Source organism: Oryctolagus cuniculus, chromosome 16 (assembly GCF_051225735.1).
Source record: "Oryctolagus cuniculus isolate XC-2025 breed Fujian yellow rabbit chromosome 16, ASM5122573v1, whole genome shotgun sequence".
Classification (NCBI taxonomy): domain Eukaryota; kingdom Metazoa; phylum Chordata; class Mammalia; order Lagomorpha; family Leporidae; genus Oryctolagus; species Oryctolagus cuniculus.
In genome coordinates this window covers 26363752-26387746 of record NC_142882.1, presented here as the reverse complement: position 1 = coordinate 26387746, position 23995 = coordinate 26363752, and the positions used below count along the sequence as shown (strand labels likewise).

Genomic DNA, 23995 nt, shown 5'->3' with positions numbered 1-23995 from the left:
CACTTCAGAACCTACAAATGCAGACTCTGGGACCACTTCAGAGTCTCGCGACAATGCAACACACAAACAGACAAACACAGACTCTGGAACCGCATCAGAGCCCTGTGACGATGCCTAAATACAAATGCAAGTTCCGGAACCACTTCAGAACCTACAAATGCAGACTCTGGGACCACTTCAGAGTCTCGCGACAATGCCACACACAAACAAACACAGACTCTGGAACCGCATCAGAGCCCTGTGACAATGCCGGCAATACAAAACGTGAGTCTGAAAACAGTTTATGCAATAGAAGTAAAACCTGAAAGAGAAAGGATGAATACTGATGCTGGCACCAAATTCCTGACCGCGGGAATTCCAGATGGGAGTTTCGCTGAGCGTCCTCAGTCTCCCGGTCCTCCCGAGGTGTCCTTCGAGGCTGTAGCGTTGTGGCTTCCGGGCACGTCTGCCAGCCCAACTTCTACCGTGCCAGCCCAAACTGAAACCGCTTAAGGCCTGAACCAGATACAGAAACAGAAATGCACGTGCACAGAGTCCCTATCCTTTAGGCGCCTTTACTTACCCCGAGAGATGTCCATTGGAGACGTCCGTGGGCAGCAGAGCCATCTCGGTGAAACCTCCATATGTTACAGTCGAATTAGAGTTGAATTGCTCTTGCCACCCCAAAAACACTCCAAGAGACCTTCTCTCATGTAATTAACAAAGGGTAAAGTTTATTGATGTTCCGACATGTCGGGGCCCCCGTCCCAGTACAGGCGAGTGGCCTCGAATAGTCTTGGGTTGGGGTTTTTATACACATTGAAACAAAGAAAATCAATCATTGCATAGAGCAGACAGTGGTATAGAGTAAACAATTGATACAAGTTAAGTGATTTTACAACCAGTTGATTTATGAATACAGGGAGTGATACCTAGGAATGCAGCCGAATGGCGATAAGGGACACATGGTGGAGTCAGGGGTCCAGGAGGCAGAGATATATGGTGACTTCTTCTATCTCACTTAGGTGAAACTGAGGTTACGCTCACATTGGGGTAATTTACTGACTAATGGCTATGCAGAGCAAGTCTAACGAGGTCAGGAAAGTTCACCAGAGGAGGTTGGGGGGGGAAGCGGATTTTAACTTTTTAACCCTTCACACCTACCCCACACTGAAGCCCTAGGAGAGGGCCAGTAAGTCTATCTAGGAATGCCCTGGCCTGGACTCCATTTCCCAGAGTCACCCGGTGCTCTAAAGTTTTCCTCTCTGAATGCCTGTGCGCGTGAATGTGGGAGAATGTGCGCATGCGCGTGCCTTTCCCTGTGGCTCAGGGTTGGGAACAGATGAAGTTCATTTACTGATCAGAGTGTTCCCTGAGAGGCTGCTTTGCTCTTTCTCCCACATTCACTGGGGCGTCTTGCTCTGCAAGTGCAATTGCAGGCATTTGGGGAGAACACACCCCAGACCTACCACCCGCTGCTTCTGTGCTTCTGCATCTGCCACCCGTGGGTCCCAAATTCCAGTGACTTCTCCTGTCCCACACTCTCCACTTTGCTCTCCAGGTGTCCTGAAGAAAGGGGACGTGCTCCTAAGGTTTTACATGGCAAGTATGGAGAATAGGAAGGGGCATCTATGCATGTGTGGGAGAGGGGTGGGTGTGATGGTGGATGTCGGCTCCCAGGCATTGATCACTAGCTTCTCAGTGATTCTGGGAGCTTCTCCGGCAGAGTCAAGGCTGGGGCCCAGGTGTTGTGTCTCCCACTGCCGCTTCCCAGTCTCCCAACGCTCGGCCAGTCCCACAGGTTGCCTCACTCAAATTCTCCTTAAAGTACACAGGATGAGTAACGGCACAAGCAGGACAGTTGAGAGTAAGGTGAAGGAAGGGGTCCCATTCCCTATATTTAAATAAGCCCAGTTCTCACTTTGGGTGGGTCAAAGAATGTTTTCTGGCTGGGCCTCCTGTTATATCCCATGGTAGTTCCAGCTGGGCGGGCTTGGTGGCCTTCAGCTGGGAGCCTGAGGCAGCAGAGAGGTGGAGAGAGAAGATCAGAGTAGGATCTGGCTCATGGCCCCCATGCTGAACCCCGTGGACACATCTGACAGCTGGGGCACCTTGTGTTTGGATGTATTTCCCAGCGGCAATGTGAAGCTTGTGCAGTAGTTTTGTGCATTGATCTCTCCTGTGTGTTTAATTAACAGACCCTTTTTCAATCTGGAGCTTGAGGCCATGGAAACATAGCTGATTTATTTTCCTGCTATAAAATTTCTGTCTTCACCCCTTCTTTCTTATGTTATTAGGGATTTCAACTATTACTACCTGCTGCTAATCTCTTTGCAAAGTGAGACGTGAACTGATTTTTTTTTTTTTTGCAGGCAGAGTGGACAGTGAGAGAGAGAGAGAGAAAGGTCTTTCTTTTCCATTGGTTCACTCTCCAATGGCCGCCATGGCTGGCGCGCTGAGGCCAGTGCACCGTGCTGATCCAAAGGCAGGAGCCAGGTGCTTATCCTGGTCTCTCATGGGGTGCAGGGCCCAAGCACTTGGGCCATCCTCCACTGCACTCCCTGGCCACAGCAGAGAGCTGGCCTGGAAGAGGGGCAACTGGGACAGAATCCGGTGTGCCGGTGCCGCTAGGTGGAGGATTAGCCTATTGAGCCATGGCACTGCCATGAACTGAAATTAATGCAAGTCTACCGTGTGTGTTAATAATGAGCTACTTTAATATGGATTTTCATAAAGTGGAGAGCTATGAAAACATAAATACAGAAAAGTGCAATTTTCTCTTCTGGTTCTTTACAGTCACTCAATGCTCCACCAAGCTGGTTATCTTACAGTCCATACAGTTTTAATTAAGAGGGCCAATTACTTTTTAAAAAGAAAACATTTATTTATTTGAAAGGCAGAGTTACAGAGAGGCGAAGGCACAGAGAGAGAGAGAGAGAGAGGTCTCCCATCTGCTGGTTCACTCCCCAGATCTTCACAATGGCCAGAACTGCATGGATCTGAAGTCAGGAGCCAGGAACTTCTTCCAGGTCTCCTACACAGATGCAGGGTACCAAGCACTTGGGTCATCTTCCACTGTTTTCCCAGGCCATAGCAGAGAGCTGGATCAGAAGTGGAGCAGCCAGGTCTCGAACCAGCACCCTTATGGTTTTACCCACTCAGCCAGAACACCAGCTTCCAATGACTTTTCTTATTCTGGGTTCTGTGTTTAACCCCATGACATTTTCAACATGGGAGGATATTAGTGATAGATTTTCATAATGACTGTGGTCTGTGTAAGCCTTTGTACAAGGTGTTAATGTGAGGAGGAGTAAGGAAGAAAAGAGAAAATATGCCCCTTCCCCCCACAGAGATGCACACACAGTACAGTAAAAGATGTGGCTTTGGGCTGGCACTGTGATTCAGCAGGTTAATCCTCTGCCTGTGGTACCAGCATCTTATATGGGCACTGGTCAAGTACCAGCTGCTCCTCCTCTGATCCAGCTCTCTGCTGTGGCCTGGGAAGGCAGTATAAGATGGCCCAAGGGCTTTGGCCTCTGCACCCATGTGGGAGACCCAGAAGAAGCTCCTGGCTCCTGGCTTTAGATCAGTGCAGTTCTTCTGGCCATTTTAGCCAACTGGGGAGTGAACTAGCAGAAGGAAGACCTTTCTCTCTGTCTATCTGTCTCACTATCTGTAATTCTACCTCTCAAATAAATAAATAAATCATCTTTACAAAAAGATCAATCTTGATGTGAATGTAAGGAGAGAGGGAGCAGGGGATGGGAGGGTTGCGGGTGGGAGGGAAGATATGGGGGAAGCCATTGTAATCCTTTGGAAATTTATATTCATTAAATAAAAGTTAAAAAATAAAATAAATAAAAAAAGAAATGAAAATGTCCTTAAGACAGTAAAAGTCATCATGACTGAGCACTGAGGAATCTATTGAAATGATTACATTTTAAAAGATTTATTTATATATTTGAAAGGTAGTGTTAGAGTGAGAAAGGGAGAGACTAATCTCTCTGCTTTGTTCTCCTCCAGAATGGCTACAATGACTGGGGCTAGACCAGGCTGATCTCGTAAGATAGGAGCTTCTTCCAGATATCACATGGGTTCAGGGGCCTAGGCATATGGGCAAGCCTTTGCTGTTTTCCCAGACACATTAGCAGGGAGCTGGATAAGTTTGGAACATCAATATCTATGACATATTCCTTGCAGTACAAGGATATAGGACCCATCTGGCACAATTAACATCCTATTTATGGATGGGCCAAGTATAACAGCTTCCAACTCTCAACATGTGGACTAGATGGGTTCTGAGAAATTGTGTTATAATAGACATTAATCCATAACTCTTGGTTTAAGCTTTTGTTAGCAGATAATGGCTGTGACTACTTTGGGTCTCTGGATTGTCACCAGTGAAGGCATTCCGATTAACAGTAATGAGATCAACAGTCAGCAGAATGGTGTCCAGCTGAACTTAAATGGTTTTTCTATTTTATTGTTAGAATAGTGACCTCCTGCAGTACCCTGGCATCTCGATGTAGACAGTAGACATTGGAAGCCATCCCCTTTGCCAAATGGAGTATGTCAAGTTTGGGTCCATCATATATTAAGGAGGCCATAGTAGCCATTCTCATGTTTTACTGTTCTATATCCATGGCCAAAGTCCTACTAGACAACAAGGTTTGGAGAATCACAGGCTCAAGGTGTGTAGGTGACTGTTTTTCCAGTATAGCACCGTTAATAGCCATCTAATTTAATTTTACTGGCACATAGCAAGGTTCCAAGAGAGGCTATTCCTTGCATCACAGCCCTTGAGAAGTAATGGATATCATAACTGATCCAAAGAATTTAGAAGGCGTATGAGCTCCACAAGTGAAGAAGTCACTGAGAGCACTAATGAGAGTGCCTACAGAATTCAATTTGACTGATTTTAGCACTTTTCATTGGAAGGGGGGCCATATAAGCTGGGCTGATTTGTAGCATCCATGACAAATAATTTTTTAAAGGAGGCATGCATTGCACCAAAACCCAGGAAGGACTAAAAGGCATTAGCATTGTATGTTCTTCAAAGGCAGGTCAAATAGTCTCATTCAGGGAGGAAGTCATCAATGTGATGACTTCTTGCTCTCCTGATAAAAGCTGGGTACAGTTAAATTCTTTGCAAAAATTATGTTTGATGGCAAAGTCAATGAAATGCTCATGTATACCCTAGAAAAAGTATCTTTTCAAAGTGAAGGCAAACTAGACTGAGGAGCTGTTGGAAAAGCTTTGAGCAAAACACATTTTCCACTTTTGTAATAATTAAGACAGGTCCTGAAATCTGGTATTGTGATGTCTCCGGCTTTGTGTTATTGTACAAGATTGCTTTAGCTATCTGAGGTCTCCTGTGTCTCCATATGAATTTCAGCATAATTTTTTCCGAATCTGAGAAGAATGGCTTCAGTATTTTGATTGGTATTGCATTGAATCTATAAATTGCTTTTGGAAGTATGGACATTTTGATGATATTCTTCCAATCCATGAGCATGGAAGATTTTTCCATTTTTTGGTATCCTCTTCTATTCCTTTCTTTAAGGTTTTGTAATTCTCATCGTAGAGATCTTTAATGTCCTTGGTTAAGTTTATTCCAAGGTATTTGATTGTTTTGGAGGCTATTTTGAATGGGATTGATCTTACCAGTTCATTCTCAGCCGTGGCATTGCCTGTGTATACAAAGGGTGTTGATTTTTGTGCATTGATTTTATATCATGCTACTTTGCCAAACTCTTCTATGAGTTCCAATAGTCTCTCAGTAGAGTTCTTTGGATCCCCTTAATAAAGAACCATATCATCTGCCAAGAGGGATAGTTTGACTTCTTCCTTCCCAATTTGTATCCCTTTAATTTCTTTTTCTTGCCTAATGGCTCTGGATAAAACTTTCAAACTATATTGAATAGCAGTGGTGAGAGTGGGCATCCCTGTCTGGTGCCAGATCTCAGTGGAAATGCTTTCAACTTTTCCCCATTCAATAGGATGCTGGCCATGGGTTTTTCATAAATTGCTTTGATTGTATTGAGGAATTTTCCTTATATGACCAGTTTGCTTGGAGTTTTCATCATGAAAGGGTATTGTATTTATCAAATGCTAACTCTGCATCTTTTGAGATAATCGTATGGTTTTTCTTCGGCAATCTGTTAATGTGCTTTAATCTTCTGTACAGTTTATCTGTCTATTTCTGAGAGTGGAGTATTGAAGTCCCCTGTACTATTGTATTGGGGTCTAAGTCTCCCTTTAAGTCCCATAAAAATTTTTAAATAAACCAGTGCCCTATAATAAGGTGCATACATATTTATAATAGTTACATCTTCCTGTTGAATTGATCCCTTATCATTATATAAATCCCCTCTTTGTCTCTCTTAACAGTTTTTTGTTAAAGTTTATTTTATCTGATATTACAATGGCTATACCAGCTCTTTTTTCATTTCTGTTAGCATGGAATATCTTTTTCAAACCTTCCACTTTCAGTCTGCATGCATCTTTGTTGGAAAGATGTGTTTCTTTTAAGCAGCAAATAGATGGGTTTTGTTCCTTAATCCACTCAGTCAGTCTGTCTTTTAACTTGACAGTTGAGGCCATTAACGTTCAATGTGACTACTGATAAGTAGTAACTTTGCCCTGCCATTTGCCAAAGATATTTTCTAATATGTGCTTTGAACGTCCTATGATCTTTCACTGTGAGGTTTTCTTCCTTTACCTTCTTTCATATTGATGGCTGTTTCTGTGTTTCTGTGTGTATCACATCTTAAACATCTTTTGCAGGGCTGGACGAGTGATGACAATTTCTTTCAATTTCTGTTTGCTATGAAAGGTCTTTATTTCACCTTCACTCACAAATGAGAGCTTTGCAGGATATAATATTCTGGGCTGGAAGTTTTTCTCTCTTAGTAGTTGCGCTATATCTTGCCATTCCCTGCTATCCTGTAGGGTTTCTGATGAGAAGTCTGCTGTGAGTCTAATTGGAGATCCTCTGAGAATAATCTGACGTTTCTCTCTTGCACATTTTAGGATCTTTTCTTTGTATTTCACTGTGGTGAGTTTGATTGCAACGTGTTGTGATGAGGATCTCTTCTGGTCATATTTACTAGGAGTTCTATGAGCTTCCTGTACTAGGATGTCTGTGTTCTTCTCCAAACCTGGGAAGTTTTCTGCTTGTATCTCACTGAAAAGGCCTTCTAATCCTTTCTCTCCATGCCTTCAGGAACTCCTAGAACCCAAATGTTGTTTTTTTTTTTAATAGTATCCTGTAGATTCCCAACAATATTTGTTAGATTTCTAATTTCCTCTTCTTTTCTTTGGTTTGACAGCATACATTCTTGTGCTCTGTCTTCGAATTCCAATATTTTCTCTTCTGCTTCACTCATTCTGCTTTTAAGGCTCTCTAATGTGTTTGTCATTTGATCTATTGAATTCTTCATTTCATTATGATTTCTCATCACTATCACAGTTTCATGTTCTACTAGTTTTTCATTTCATTTTTGTGGGGAGCAATCCGGACTGGACTAAGTTATTGAAATTAAGACTTATTCTATGCATCTGCTCCCCCACAATATGGCGCTGGGAGAGAAGAAAACAGCTTCTACACAGCTGTCTCCAGTTCAGCTAATAAACTGTAGGACTTGCTCCTGATTGGAGGAGAGCAGCGTACTCGGCGTGTGGGCAGCCGAGTTAGGATTGGCGGAAGAGGACTATAAAGGAGGAGAGAGACAGCATGCACCAGGAACATCTAAGGGGAACATCTAAGGGGAACACCTGTGCAGCCCCCGAGAGAGCCGGCCGGCGGTGTGCCGCTCCCCTGTGGAAGTGGGGAATGTGGCCAGGGGGAACTGCCCTTCCACGGAGGTGGAAGGGATAGTAGCCAACCCGGGAAGAACCAGCAGCAAACCCGGGGAGGGCCAAGCAGACGAAAGAACAGCGCAGGGTCCTGTGTCGTTCCTCCATGAAGAGGGGGAGCGACATAATGGTGCCGTGACTCAGATATGAAGCCTAGGCAGGGCTTAGTGTCGTTCCTCCACGAAGAGGGGGAGTGACATAATGGTGCCGTGACTCGGATATGAAGCCTAGGCAGGGCTTAGTGTCGTTCCTCCACGAAGAGGGGGAGCGACACATTTTGATTCCTCCTTAAGATTTCATTTTCATGAGAGAGAAAATGTCAATTAAGGATTTCTGTAGTTGAAGAATTTGTTTTTGAGAACTTCTAAATGTTGTTTTCATAAATTTTTTGAATCCGTATCTTGCGTTTCTTCTATCTCATCATCTTCATAGTCTTGAATTAGGGTGTCTTGTTCATTCAGGGGTGTTATGATATCTTCTTTTTTCTTTTTTCCTCAGTTTCCTCATTCATTGCTTGGCATTGTGAATATATTCTTTGGTTTCTATCTCTATTTTTTTTTTTTTTGCTGTGGTGGTTTTTCTCTTATACATTGACTCTAGATTAAGTGGACTGTCTGCTTTTGATGGATTCTTAGAGGCTTGTGATGGGTGTGGCCACAGAGCTCTGTTCGGTTCTTCAGGGTTAATGGTGACACACCCACGTTAGGCATGCTAAATATTCTCTTTCTTTCCTTTTTTTTAATTCAGAAGGGAAGTAATTCCACACAGCTGAGTGTAATTGGAGGCAGTCATTGTCTGAGCTCTGGCCCCTGTGGGTATAATATTCATCTGCTCTGTTACAAGGACCACCCAAAGGATCTGTGCAGTCCTCAGTGTAAGCTCACATTTCCCTGCAATCTCTCATAAGGTTGCCAAGTTTACCAAGATTGTGGTATCTCCCGAGAGTACTCACGTCTGAGGCACTCCATGAGTTCTCTCACACACCTTCAGCTTTTTTTTTTTCACAGTCTCAGTTCATAAGCTCCACATATTCACTAGGTCCTAACCTCCTGTTATTTCTCCCCACCAGAGTCAGGTTTTTCTGTTTGGCTTAGGGCAGGCACAGCCCTGAGGTGGCATAGCTTTTATGTATATCCAGAATGGTGTCTGCTCTTTGTCTTGCTCACCTTTGTAAGGTGAGTGAGAAAAAGAATCATGTCCATACTGGTCCCTTTTATTTTATTTTATTTATTTTTTTCTCTCCTCTAGTTAGACTGGTGGACTTTCCACCATGGGGCTTCAAGCCTCATTCCCTCTAGGCTCTTCCTGCTGCTTCCCCACCAGTGTCTCAGGCTACTGAGGTTTCACCTCACCTCCCTTTCCAGAGCTGGTGCATAGACTTGGCAGCTGGGGTCCTGAGCCGTGGGCACCTGTGTCCTCCACATAGGTTCACCGTGTCCCACTACTTCTGGAAGTTTCCTCTGAAGTTTTTTCCATAACTCTTCCCTGAAACTACAGTATCTCCACTTTTATTAAACTATCTTTTCCTGGATTATCAGTGTGCTCCCTCCCTATTCCACCATCTTGGAGGACTCCTTCCCCCTGTATTCTAATAGTCCTCCCTGGTAGCTCAAGGAAGTTTTGCCAGGATCTTTGTAAAAAAGATGAAACATATTGTATTTCAGGAGAAAAGTGCTTTGTGTAGTGTCACATGATTTGTAAATGCCTGGCACCCTAACTTCTAATGTTCTCCACTTTGCCACACTTAATTAAAAAACATTTATTTTTCATATCCATTTCAGAAATTGTCACCGGTTCACATAGTATTGCTTTAGAAAATTTTCCTGAGCATGTCTTCCCTTTTGCTACTAATGCTATGTTTGGAGTGTGTGACTTCAAAAAGCATATATGAGGCCGGTGCTGTGGCACAGTGGGATAATGCCCTGTCCTGAAGCACCCACATCCCATATGGGCATGGGCTCAAGACTTGGCTGTTCCACTTCTGCTATGGCCTGGGAAAGCAGTAGAATATGGCTGAAATACTTGGGTCCTTGTACCCATGTGGGAGACCTGGAAGAAGCTCCTGGCTTTGGATTGGTGCAGCTCCAGCCGTTGAAGCCATTTGCGGAGTGAGCCATTGGATGGGAGACCTCTCTCTCTCTCTCTCTCTCTCTCTCTCTGCCTCTCCTCTCTCTGTGTAACTTTGACTTTCAAATAAATGAATAAATCTTTTAAAAAAAGCATATCATAAAAATTTTCCCCTTTCAGTAATTTCTTCTTGAACAATATGCAGTATACATGCAGCTACAGAAAACTACTCTGAACCTTTATCCTGTTTTCTGAAATAGTAAAATTATATTAAACTAGATTTCATGCAATAATAAGCTTATTAAAATATAAACCAAAAGAACACAATGACCATATATAAGCCAAAATGTGAAGCACAACCATATGATCTCCAGATAATTTATTTGTATGAATCCCAGGAATTTTTTTTTTTTTAGTGTCAGCAGCTTTCCTAAGTTCTAACTGATAGGCAAAGATTGTGTTTATAGGAGCTTTTTTCTAAGCTTTTAAAAAATTTATTTGTAAATATTGTATATAGAGGAGAGACCCAGAGAGATCTTCCTTCTGCTTTTTCACGTCACAGATGGCCTCATTGAGCAGGGCTGGGACAGAATGAGGCCAGGAACCAAGATCTTCATCTGGATTTCCCACATTGGTAGCATTTGCCCAAGTATTTGGATCATCTTTCATTGCTTTGCTCAGGCCATCAGCAGGAAGCTAGATCAAAAGCAGAACAGCCAGAACATGAACCAGTGCTCATATGGGGGGCTTGCATTGCAGACAGCAGGTTTACTTGCTATGTGACAATGCTGGCCTTGTTTTAATGCAACTTCTAAATGAAATTTTGAAGTTGTATGCATTGTTGTTTGCATGTAACTCAACTTTCTGCCATACTTACTGATATGTATCAGCATTTGAAGTAAGACAAATCAGAAAACACAATGGCTTAACAAATAGCCATTTGCTTTGCAGTTCTTTTATTTATTTATTTTTTGACAGGCAGAGTGGACAGTGAGAGAGAGAGAAAGGTCTTCCTTTTCTGTTGGTTCACTCCCCAGTGGCTGCTGCGGCAGGCATGCTGTGGCCGGCGCACCGCGCTGATCTGAAGCCAGGAAACAAGTGCTTCCCCTGGTCTCCCATGTGGGTGCAGGGCTCAAGGACTTGGGCCATTCTACACTGCACTCCTGGGCCACAGCAGAGAGCTGGACTGGAAGAGGAGCAACTGAGACAGAATCTGGCACCCCAACCGGGACTAGAACCCGGGGTGCCAGCACCTCAGGCAGAGGATTAGCCTATTGAGCCATGGTGCCGGCCCTGATTTGCAGTTCTGACCCCATGTTATGGGCTGCACTCAGCTGGGCAGTTCCTGTGATCACTCCAGGAGCATAAATGAGAGTTTAGTCACTTGGAGAACTTATTGAGGCTTCACTTAAGTGTCTTGGGTTTGTGGTGAATCTTGGCTACATATTATCGTTTTTTTGACAGGCAGAGTTAGACAGCAAGAGAGAGAGACAAAAAGGTCTTCCTTCCATTGGTTCACCCCCAAATGGCTGCTATGGCTAGCATGCTGCGCCGATCCAAAGCCAGGGCCACATGCTTCCTCCTGATCTCCCATGTGTGTGCAGGGGCCCAAGCACTTGGGTCATCCTCCACTCTGCCTTCCCAGGCCACAGCAGAGAGCTGGACTGGAAGAGGAGCAACCAGGACAGAACCAGCACCCCAACTGGGACTAGAACCTGGAGTACTGGTGCCACAAGTGGAGGATTAGCCTAGTGAGCTGCAACGCCAGCCTACATACTATCTCTTCAACAGGCAGGCCCCAGGGTTTTTCAGAAGATAACAACTGTCAGAAAAAGAAAATCTGAAAAGGCAAATACTTTACAAATTGTCTATTTCTGGTGCTGGTTCTGTGGCATAGCAGGTAAGGCCACCACCTGCAGTGCCAGCATCCCATATGGGTGTCAGTTCGAGACTCAGCTGCTCCACTTCTGATCCAGCTCTTTGCTATGGCCTGGGAAAACAGTAGAAGATGGTCAAAGTCCTTGGGCCCCTGCTCCCATGTGGGAGACCTTGAAGAAGCTCCTGGCTCCTATCTTTGTATCTACACAGCTCCAGCCTTTCGCTGCCATCTTGGGAGTGAACCTGTGGTTCGAAGACCTCTCTTTCTCCCTCTCTCCCTCCCTCCCTTTCTGTGTCTCTCCCTCTCTCTGTATAGCTCTTTCAAATAAATAAATTTTTTTATCAAATTGTCTATTTGTATCACATTTTCACATTCATGGGGTAAATGAAGTGAAATGGTGAAATTCAGGGTCTTTTTAAAAAATTTATTTATTTATTTGAAAGAGTTTCACACACAGAGAGGGAGAGGCAGAGAGAGAAAAGTCTTCCATCTGCTGGTTCACTCCCAGTTCGCTGCAATGAATAGAGTTGTGCCAATCCAAAGCCAGGATCCAGGAGCTTCCTCTGGGTCTCCCACATGGGTGCAGGGGCCCAAGGACTTGGGCCATCTTCTACTGCTTTCCCAGGCCATAGCAGAAAGCTGGATCAGAAGTGGAGCAGCTGGGAATTGAACCAGTGCCCATATGGGATGCCAGTGCTACAGGTGGCAGCTTAACCCACTAGGTCACATTTCCAGCCCCAATCCAGGGTTTTGTGAAGGGATGAATACAGGGAAAGGTTCTATTTAGAATCATTACTGGTAAAGTGCACTGCATTAAATATACAGTATGTGTATTTGTTAACTTTCTTTAGTATAAACGTTGATAACAACATAATGTTTATCTATGATAACCTCATTTATTTCAACACTCTGAATATTTCTCTTTACTTTTACATTATTATTTTACAAAATTTGTAGATAATGCTTTCATTAAACCAATGAGACCTTCTGTTTAATCTCTGCCACTTAATATAGGTGGGTGCATTTTCCTATATACATGTTTATTCCTCCACAGTGAAGCTGATGTTTTCTTGGTTATTGTATTTATTATTCTTTATTCATTCTATCATATTCTTTTTTTCCCACTGTTCAGTGCATGAGGAAACCAGAGGGTTTTTTTAAGTTTCATTTATTTATTGAAAGAGTTGCAGAGAGAGAGAGAAAGAAAGCCTTCTATCTGCTGTCTCACCCTCCAAATTACTGCAAAGGCCAAAAGCTGAGCTGATCCAAAGCCAAGACCCAAGAGCTTCTGGGTCTCCCATGCAGGTGTAGTGGCCCAAGGTCTTGGACCATGTTCCACTGCTTTCTCAGGACGTAGCAGGGAGCTAGATTGTACATTCAGCAGGAAGGATTTGAACCAGCCCCCATATGGAATGCTGGCACTGCAGGCAGCAACTTTACCCGTTATGCCACAGCGTTGGCCTCCCGAGTTTTCATTGAACTCCTGCCATTCACCTTCTCTCCCAGGTATGATTCTAGGCCCTCCACATGATTCTAGGAGGAAGGAAAATTAATATATCACTTGTAAGTGTTTTATTTTTTTTTTCAAATTATTCCCCAGCTTGTCAGTACTCATTTTAGGCATTTAATGCTAGTTTATTTTTTTTTTAGATTTTTTTATTTATTTGAAAGTCAGAGTTACAGAGAGCAGAGGGAGAGAGAGAGTCTTCCATCCACTGGTTCACCCCCCAGTTTGCCACAATGGCCGGAGTTGCACTGATCCAAAGCTAGAACTGAAGAGCTTCTTCTGGGTGTCCCACATGGATACAGGGGCCCAAGGATTTAGGTCATCTTCTACTGCTTTTCCAGGCCATGGCAGAGAACTGGATTGGAAGCAAAGCCACTGGGACTTGAACTGGCACCAATCTGGGATGCCAGCACTGCAGGTAGTAGCTTTACCTGCTATGTCACAGTGCTGGTTCCAGTATACTAGTTAATTAAATGGAAAAATACAGGGCTGGCTCTGTGGCTCAGTGGGTTAATGCCCTGGTCTGAAGTATCGGAATAAAATTTGTTCTCATGAAATATGCAGAAATGAATGATGAATTTGGCATGATTGTGAAACATTACCGTCATCTTTAATAATGCAGTTTGGTCTCTTGTTTTTCTGTTGCCTTAGCAAAATATATATTTATTACACAAATTGAGTTGAAACTAAGCACAATATGCTACATTTTGGGGGTTGTGTTGTCTGAATCAGTCTTTATTGTCACATAGATGATGTACTGAGCAGTGTTTTAGTGCTATCTATGAAGTTAACACTTAGCATTCTGCAAGAGGAAGAGTTACCGAGTGCTAAAGCACAAATCAGTTAAGTTTGTTTTTGAATTTTTAGAGTAATGGAGTCCTTAATACCTTTGAGAAGCTTAATTGGATTTGGGAATAGGATAAGAAATGTGTGGAGAAGAGAATCTACTAGAGGCTCTTTTATTTTTTAAGATTATTTAGTTGAAAGGCAGACTTACAGAGATTGGGAGAGACAGGGAGACAAAAGGAGATATCTTCTATCTACTGTTTCCTTCCCCAAATGCCTGCAATGGCTGGGACTGGACCAGGCCAAAGCCAGCAGCCTGGAACTCCATCTAGGTCTCCCATATTGGTGGAAGGGTCCACATACTCAGGCCATTTTCACTTCTCTTTCAGTCAGATTAGCAGGGAACTGGATTGGAAGTGGAGCAGCCAGGACTCAAATCCTCTGTTTACATGGGATGCCAGCAGTGATGGTGGAGGCTTAGGCTGCTGCATCACAATTCTGGTGACTATTGCAGGTTCTTAAACAAATCTCTATGCATTTTTCTCAGTGAGTCACAAGTGCAGATTGTACTGCAGACATTCCCAGGTTCTCTTTTTGGGCAAATAATTCCATTGCTTTCACCTTAATTATGTATAATGTTATTTCAAATGTTTATCATTTGAATGTTTTGGGCAAGTAATTCCATTGCTTGCTTGCTTGCTTTCTTTCTTTTTTTTTTTTTTTTTTTTTTTTTTTTTTTTTTTTGACAGGCAGAGTGGACAGTAAGAGAGAGAGACAGAAATGTTTTCCTTTTGCCATTGGTTCACCCTCCAATGGCCGCCATGGCTGGCACGCTGTGGCAGGCGCACCATGCTGATCCAAAGGCAGGAGCCAGGTGCTTCTCCTGGTCTCCCATGGGGTGCAGGGCCCAAGTACTTGGGCCATCCTCCACTGCACTCCCAGGCCACAGCAGAGAGCTAGCCTGGAAGAGGGGTAACCGGGAAAGAATCCGGCACCTCGACCGGGACTAGAACCTGGTGTGCCAGTGCCACAAGGCAGAGGATTAACCTAGTGAGCCATGGAGCTGGCCACCATTGCTTTCACTTTAATTAGGTATAATGTTATTTCAATTGTTTATCAGTAGAATAATCATAGACTAGGGCAAAAGCTAATTTGTATTCTTTGTCTTACCTGTATTTTCTCTCTTACTTAAAAATATTTATTAGCTTGATAGAGAAAGAAGTTGATGGACTGAGAGATAGAGAGCTTTGACACATTAATTCACTCCCTAGATAACCATACCAAACATAGTTGGGGCAGGACTGAAGCCAGAATTAAGAAATGGAATCTAGGCCTCCTTCATTGGTGACATCACAACTGTTTCCCCAGGTCTGCATTATCTGTGAGCTAAAAACTGCAGCTGGCTTTGGAAATCAAACATAGACACTCTGAGGTGGCACCAGAAACACTAAGCCTAATGTCTGCCCTGTCTTTTAATGTATTTCTTCTCTGACATATTGGAAATGATAGGCATGGTGTTTTCCTGGAAATTATCTTCTGTTCATTCCCATCATAGTTTCACTGATGCTTTCTTGCCTTTTTTCCTCAATGCTTCTACACACTTCTACTTAACCCTGCCCATTCAACAGTCAATATTGCCCCTCTGTTAGCCTGCTGTGCAATTCCCCTTGACAGATGTGGCCTTTGTGATTTGAACCTCCTGTTTCCCTCCAGCTTAGGCATTTCTCACAGCATGTAGATCATGGGTTTGACTCTGTTGAATGCTTCTGTGTGGATTTCTAAACACTCAACAAGTCTAATGAGAAACCATATCCTTTCTTTTTTCCTTTGTATCCACACACAACACTCGGTGTTTATTTTGTGACAGAATTAATATGTTGACTGGAAGTGTAATATTACAGGTGATGATAGCATTTGAAGACCTGGCTGTGTACTTTACTTGGGAGGAATGGCAGAAAATGAACAATGCTCAGAAAATCCTGTACAGAGATGTGATGCTGGAGACCTACAGCAGCCTGTTCTCCTCGGGTGAGTAACACCCATCACATACCCAGTGATAACATTTTCTTGCTATTTGACAAATAAGGGAACACTTTATAATGTTTAATATTGGGCTGGTGTAGAATTGGAGTCCAGGAATGATCTGAATATCTACCCAATAATAAAAGATTCAAATTGGCACATTTGTTACATAGCTCCTGGACCAAGCTGTAGTCCTTTAAATAACCCAAGATAGTGATTTCACAAAGTCTTACATGTTTCCATTAATAGGGCACTGCATTACCAAACCTGACTTGATCTTCAAGTTGGAGCAAGGAGCAGAGCCATGGATAGTGGAAGAATGCCTGAATCAGAGCCTTCCAGGTCAGTCTGCACATAAGAGAGAGGGAGACCAAGGCAGAAATTGTGCAGATGGTGACTGGTGCTCTTTCCATGAATTTTTCTCAAGCCTTACTCCTGATGACAGCTGGTTTTGTGCATCAGACACAGGCATTCTAGAGTATTTAGTGATACCAGTGTCTTGCTAACTTTTGTTCTTAGTGAAGATGTTCTTTGAATAAAAAAAATCCAATCATTTTCTGATGTTACTAAGGCTTTTATCTAGGTTTGATAATTCCCCAAATTCTAACTTGTCCTTCTCTAAACTTTCATACCTTTTCCTTCATGCACTTATTAGTTCCTTCAGTGCTTGTTAATTAGGCAATGTACACAAACTTTTTTTTTAAAGATTAATGTTTCTGTTTTTTTTAAAGATTTATTTATTTATTTGAAAGTCAGAGAGAGAAGAAGGAGAGGGAGAGAGAGAGGTTTTCCATCCACTGGTTCACTTCCCAATTGGCTGTCATGGCTGGAGCTGCACTGATCCAAAGCCAGGAGCCAGGAGCTTCTTCCAGGTCTCCCACATGGGTACAGGGGTCCAAGGACATGGGCCATTTTCTACTGCTTTCCCAGGCCATAGCAGAGTGCTGGATCAGAAGTGGATCAGCTAGGACTTGAACTGGTGCCCATAAGTGATGTTGGCACTGCAGGTGGTGGCTTTACCTGCTATGCTACAATGCTGGGCCCCAGAAACTTATTTCTAACTCATTGCTCAAATTGAGTACCCACTCATGATTTTGCCCAGGAATAGAACTTTCTCAGGACGGAATCAATAAATGTGAACTCTCTCTCTCTTAGTCTCTTTCCTTTTTTTTCCTCTTTGCCTCTCAAATAAATAAGAAAATTATAGTTTGTTGGAAACATTTGAGGAGTGAGCCTATAGCTGGCAAACCTCTGTTCAGTCTTTCTTTATCTCTCATTCTGTCTCTGACTCTCAAGTAAGTAAATGAGTAAATGCTAAAATATGGTCACGGGGCTGGTGCTGTGGTGCAACGAGTTAACACCCTGGCCTGAAGTGCCGGCATCCCATATGGGTACCAGTTCAAGACCCAGTTGTTCCACTTCCAATCCAGCTCTCTGCTATGACCTGGGAAAGCAGTAGAAGATGGTCCAAGTCCTTGGACCCCTGCACCCAAGGGAGACCCAGAAGAAGCTACTGGCTCCTGGCTTCAGATCAGCATAATTCTGGCTATTGAGGCCAATTGGGGAGTGAACCATTGGATGGAAGACCTTACTCTCTCTTTGCCTCTCCTCTCTCTGTGTAACTCTGACTTTCAAATAAATAAATAAATCTTTCAAAAAAGATGGTCATGAGTAAGCCTCTGTGCTGTGACCTCAGAAATTATGAAGCTAGGAATGACACTGTGCTGCAGTGTGTTAAAGCTCCAGCCTGCAGCACTAGCATTGCATATGGGTGCCAGTTCAAGTCCCAGCCGGTCCTCTTCTAATCCAGCTCTCTGCTAATGCACCTGAGAAAGGAGCAGAGGTTGGCCCAAGTCCTTAGTTCCCTGTACCCATGTGGGAGACAAGAAAGACACTCCTGGCTCCTAACTTCATCTTGGCCCAGTATTGGTTGTTGTGTCCATATAGGGAGTGAACCACTTCTCTCTGTCTCTACCTCTCTCTATAATTCTAGCTTTCAAATAAATAAAGTAAATCTTTGAAAAAAGAAATCATAAACTAAGCATGAATTTATATAAAACATGAAAATAAGTGATCCTAGACTAACCAAGAAAGTAATGAGATTTTGAGACCAAGGTCAAGTAGCCTCGTGGGTTTATGTTGAGTGGTTCAGATTTCTTTAAGGGTGGAGCTTGAAGTATGATTTCTCTCCTATTTTTCAGTATCATTGAAAAATATGCAAACAAAAAGATGAGAAATGCATAGGAAATGAATCTTTCTGTGCAAATAGGAGGCAATTGATCAAAAGCCTCCAGAAATTCAAATTATCACACAGGAATGTTTATAGAAAGAATTTAGAGGAGGTAACCAGCACTGATGATTTCAGAATGAGCTAGAAAACACTTTTAAAGAAGATGAGCACATCCCAGTTTGCAGAAACACATTCTTCAAACTGATTGGAAGTGTTTAACCACAGTGGTATATTGTGACTTTTCCCTACCTGTTGTACTTCTGAGAAGCTGAAGGTGTTGGGTGTCCTTAGGAATTTGGGGAAGCTGTCCTAGAGTAGAGACAAAGTATTTTTTCATTTGAAAAATCCCACAAATGATGTTTACCTGGGAAGACTGAATGTAAGACAATCATAGATTCCAATCATACTCCTTAAATGTTGTCTTGCTGAAAGTACAGGAACATTTCACTCTTCTCCACCTACAAGTAAGTGATCAGTAAAACTTTTTCATGTTTATATTTGAAATATCAGAGAAGCACAAAACACACAGTTTTTATAAAAATAAACTGGAGAAAAAGGTCAGGGAAAATAGTTGCTAGGTAGTGGGTGAATATTTTTATTAAACATTTGTCCATTCTTTAGAATACTTTATAGTTATTTCATCTTTGTGAAAGGCAGAGTGATAGTGAGAGGAGAAAGAGAGAAAGAGGTCCTCTCTTAGCTCACTTCCCAGATGCCTGCAACACTTAGGTCTAACTAGTCTGAAGCCAAAACTCTAGAATTCATCTAGTCTTCCCTGGTGTCTCACAGGTTCCCAGGCACATGAACCATTATCTACTTCCTCCCAGTTTACATGGGTAGAGAGCTGTACTGAAAGCAGAGTAGCCAGGGCTGAAACTGACACTGTTTTGAGATGCAGGGATCACACACATCATAGCACAAATGAAATTCTACCATCCTTGAAAAATTCTCATAGTAAAAAGAATCATATTTCAACATTGGGAAACCTCATGGTACAATTTAATGTATTAATTTATTAAGGAGAAAAGCCATATAATGGTCATAAATAAGTACCTCATACTGATTTTGTGAAAATATTATGCCACTTGGATAACAAGTAACTTCATTCCCTTTACATGAGTATGCCAGGAGAAATAGTTACATGTGATTCAGTAACATGATTGCTTTTTCCTCATTTCAGTGGTCATGGAAAGGTATGACCTGATTAGGATCAACCAGGAAAGTCATGACAAAAATCTGAATCAGGATTTTATGAAAAATAGTGAGACATCAGCTCTCAAGAGGGTTGAATTAAGAAAAACACTTAGTTTAAATTCAAGCCATATTCCAACACTGATTATTAAAAAAGGAACCTATACAGGATTGAAGCCTGAGGAATGCAGTAAATGTCACAATGTGTATCCCCCCAGTGGGCCTGATCAACTACAGGCTGGAGAGAAATTTGATAACACCAAGATACCCGGAAATTCTCTCCAGTTCTGTGAGCCTCTTGGTCAGCATGACAATATTCACATCATGAAGCAGCCATTTGGACCCACTGGACAAGCAAACGTCTGCACAAGAAAGATGTTTTATAAATCTGAGAGGATTCATATGGCAGAAAACTATAATAAATCAACTGTCACTTTTGGAAAAGCAACTCAAATAGAAAAAGTTAAACATGAAAATTTTGGCCTCAATATGCACCAAAAAACCCACACAAGAGAGAAACTTTATAAGTACATTAGGTATGTTGAACCTGTCATTCACCAGTCACATCCTGCAATAAATCAGAGATTAAATACAAGGGGAAAATGCTACACATGTAAACCTTGTGGAAAATCACTCAGTTTTAATTCACCTTATGAATGTTATGACTGTAGAAAAGCTTTTGGACAAAAGTCAGTCCTCAGGAAACATCAGCATATTCACACAGGGGAGAAGTCTCATGAATGTAATGACAGTGGAAAAGTGTTTACACAAAAGTCACACTACATAAATCATCAGCAAATTCACACAGGAGAGAAACTTCTTGAATTTAATGACTGCGGAAAAGCCTTTACACAAAAGTCACAAGTCATAAACCATCAGCGAATTCACAGAGGGGAGAAACTTTATAAATGCCTTCATTGTGGAAAAGGCTTTCTGTGGAAGTCAGTCCTCATAGTACACCAGAGAATTCACACAGGGGAGAGACCCCATGAATGTAATGACTGTGGAAAAGCCTTTGGACGAATGTCACACCTCATCATACATCAGCGAATTCACACAGGGGAGAAACCTCATAAATGTAATGACTGTGGAAAAGCCTTTGGGCAAAAGTCAAACCTCATAATGCACCAGAGAATTCACAGAGGGGAGAAACCTCATAAATGTAATGACTGTGGAAAAGCCTTTGGACGAAAGTCAGACCTCATGATACACCAGCGAATTCACACAGGGGAGAAACCTCATAAATGTAATGACTGTGGAAAAGCCTTTGGACGAAAGTCAGACCTCATCATACATCAGCGAATTCACACAGGGGAGAAACCTCATATATGTAATGACTGTGGAAAAGCCTTTGGGCAAAAGTCAAACCTCATAATGCACCAGAGAATTCACAGAGGGGAGAAACCTCATAAATGTAATGACTGTGGAAAAGCCTTTGGACGAAAGTCAGACCTCATGATACACCAGCGAATTCACACAGGTGAGAAACCTCATAAATGTAATGAGTGTGGAAAAGCCTTTGGACGAAAGTCAAACCTCATCATACACCAGCGAATTCACACAGGGGAGAAACCTCATAAATGTAACGACTGTGGAAAAGCCTTTGGGCGAAAGTCAGCCCTCATCATACACCAGCGAATTCACACAGGGGAGAAGCCTCATAAATGTAATGACTGTGGAAAAGCCTTTGGGCAAAAGTCAGCCTTCATCAAACACCAGCGAATTCACACAGGGGAGAAATCTCATAAATGTAATGACTGTGGAAAAGCCTTTGTGCGAATGTCAGACCTCCTCGTACATCAGCGAATTCACACAGGGGAGAAACCTCATAAATGTAATGACTGTGGAAAATCCTTTGGACGAAAATCAGCCCTCATCAAACACCAGCAAATTCACATGGGACAGAAACCTCATGAATGTAATGACTGTGGAAAAGCCTTTGGATGAAATTCAGACCTCATCATACAGCAGCAAATTCACACAGGGCAGAAACCTCATGAATGTAATGACTGTGGAAAAGCCTTTACACAAAAGTCACACCTCATAAACCACTAGCAAATTCACACAGATGAGAAGCCTTATGAATATAATGACTATGGGAAAGCCGTTGGATGAAAGTCAGACCTCCTCATACATCAGTGAATTCACACAGGGCAGAAACCTCATAAGTGTAATGACTGTGGCAAAACCTTTTTATGAAAGTCACACCTCATATCACACTGAAGAATTCACACAGAGGAGACCCATGAATGTAATGACCAGGGGAAAGCCTCTTGATAAAAGTCAGTCCTTTGGAAACATCAGAGAATTCACACAGGGGAGAAGCCTCATGAGTGTAATTACTGTGGAAAAGCCTTTGGACAAAAGACAAACCTCATATCATAGAAAAGAATTAACACAGGGTAGAAAACTCATGAATGGAATAACTGTGGAAAAGCATTTAGCCATAAGTCAACCCTCATCGTGCATCAGAGAATTCACACAGGGCAGAAAACTTATGAATTTAATGACTGGAAAACCCTTTGGACAAAAGTCAAACCTCATAATGCACCAGAGAATGCACACAGTGTTGAAACTTCATGAGTATAATGACTGTGGAAAAACTTTTAGTTCCAACTCCAAATGCATCAGAGGATTCACCCAGAGAAATAATCTTATAAATGTAATGACTGCAGAAAAGCATTTTTCTATAAATTATACCTCATATCAAACAGAATTCACACAGGGCAGAAACCTTATGAATCTAATGAGTGTGGAAAAGCCTTCATAAATCATATGTTATAAATCATAGCTCATATCACACCAGAGACTTCACACCAGGGAGAACCTTCATGAATGCAATGACTGTAGAAAATTTCTTGGGAATAAGTCACATCTCAGAATGCATCAGAAAATTCACATGAAGAGAAACCTTTTGAACATAATGACTTGGAAAGCTTTTTCCCATAATTCAGCCCTCATTGCGCATCATCTAATTCATATGGGGGAAAACACTTTGGATATAATGCATATGGAAAAGCTTTTATCCTCAAGTAACACCTCATAAAACATCAGAATTCACATCGGGGAGAAACCTTATGAATGGAATGAGTGTTGGAAACTGCCAAAATCACATAATATAACAGCAGAGAATTTAGTACATGGTGGAAATCTTGTAATAAATGTGAGAAAGACTTTTTTCAGAAGGAATACCTCATAACACATGCAGTTCAAACGAGGGAGAGAACTTGAATATAATGAATGTGAAGGACTTTTTCCAAAATCAACATAACCATGTGACAGAGCCTTTTAATGGAAATCCCATAAGGAAGAAAGTTGGGGACCAGCGCTGTGGCACAGTAGGTTAATCCCTGGCCTGAAGTGCCAGCATGCCATGTGGGCACTGGTTCTGGTCCCAACTGCTCCTCTTCTGACCCAGCTCTCTGCTATGGCCTGGGAAAGTAGTAGAAGATGGCCCTGCACCCAGGTGGGAAACCTAGAAGAAGCTCCTGACTCCTGGCTTTGGATCTCTGTAGCTCCAGCCATTGCATCCATCTGGGGAGTGAACCAGTGGATGGAAGACCTCTTTATGCTTCCCTGTCTCTCTGTAACTATCTTTCAAATAAATAAAGTAAATCATTAAAAAATGAAGAAGTTCAGAAATATTATTAGTGTGACAAAAAGCCATTTGTCAGAAATCGATCATTATACATCAGAGAATTCACATAAGGGGTTTCTTAGGAGTGTAATGAATGTGGAAGTATATTTTCATGGAATTCAGGCTTGAATAAATATGCAACTCAAAAAAGGTGATATCCTTCAAGTGCAGTAGGTTTGAACAAACCATAGCCAGAAATTAAACATCAGGCTGGCACCGTAGAGCAGTAGGTTAATCCTCCCCCCGCAATGCTGACATCCCATATGGGTGCCAGTTCTTATCCCAGCTGCCCCTCTTCCAGTCCAGCTGTATGCTGTGGCCTGAGAAAGCAGTAGAAGATGGCCCAAGTGCTTGGGCCTCTGCACCCACATGGGAGACCAGGAAGAAGCCCCTGGCTCCTGGCTTTGGATTAGTGCAGCTCTGGCCATTGCAGCCATTTGAGGAGTGAACCCACAGAAGGAAGACCTTTCTCTCTGTCTCTCTCACTGTCTGTAACTCTACCTGTCAAATAAATAAATAAAAATCTTAAAAAACAAGAAATTAAACATCAACAAACAAGAGAATTCAAATAGTAAAATGTCAATTTAATGAATGTGAAAAATTCTTCTGCCATTAATCAATTCACATGAAGAGACTCAGAAATGAGAAAACATACATGCATAGGAAAGTCAGGTACCATACATCATCTCTCAATGGTTACCTGACAACTCACAGAAAGAAAAAAGCCTATGACTGTATTGTAATGGGAAATGCCTTTATTATTAGGTGACCTTCCACAAAACATAGCAAGATTACAGAGAGAAGTCCCTGAAATATAATTTGTCTGGAAGAATTCTTTGG

At 42.3% G+C, this 23995-nt stretch overlaps 1 protein-coding gene across 1 annotated transcript; it reads left to right on the top strand.

Annotated features, from left to right (window-relative positions):
• The first annotated feature begins 667 nt into the window (after nt 1-667).
• On the top strand, nt 668-23634 carry LOC149121626 (uncharacterized). The gene is made up of 4 exons (XM_089316577.1): nt 668-1581; nt 15977-16103; nt 16347-16439; nt 19508-23634. The coding sequence occupies exons 1-4, from the start codon at nt 1249-1251 to the stop codon at nt 21463-21465; spliced, it is 2511 nt and encodes an 836-aa protein (XP_089172703.1). The 5' UTR covers nt 668-1248; the 3' UTR covers nt 21466-23634.
• Nucleotides 23635-23995: the final 361 nt, after the last annotated feature.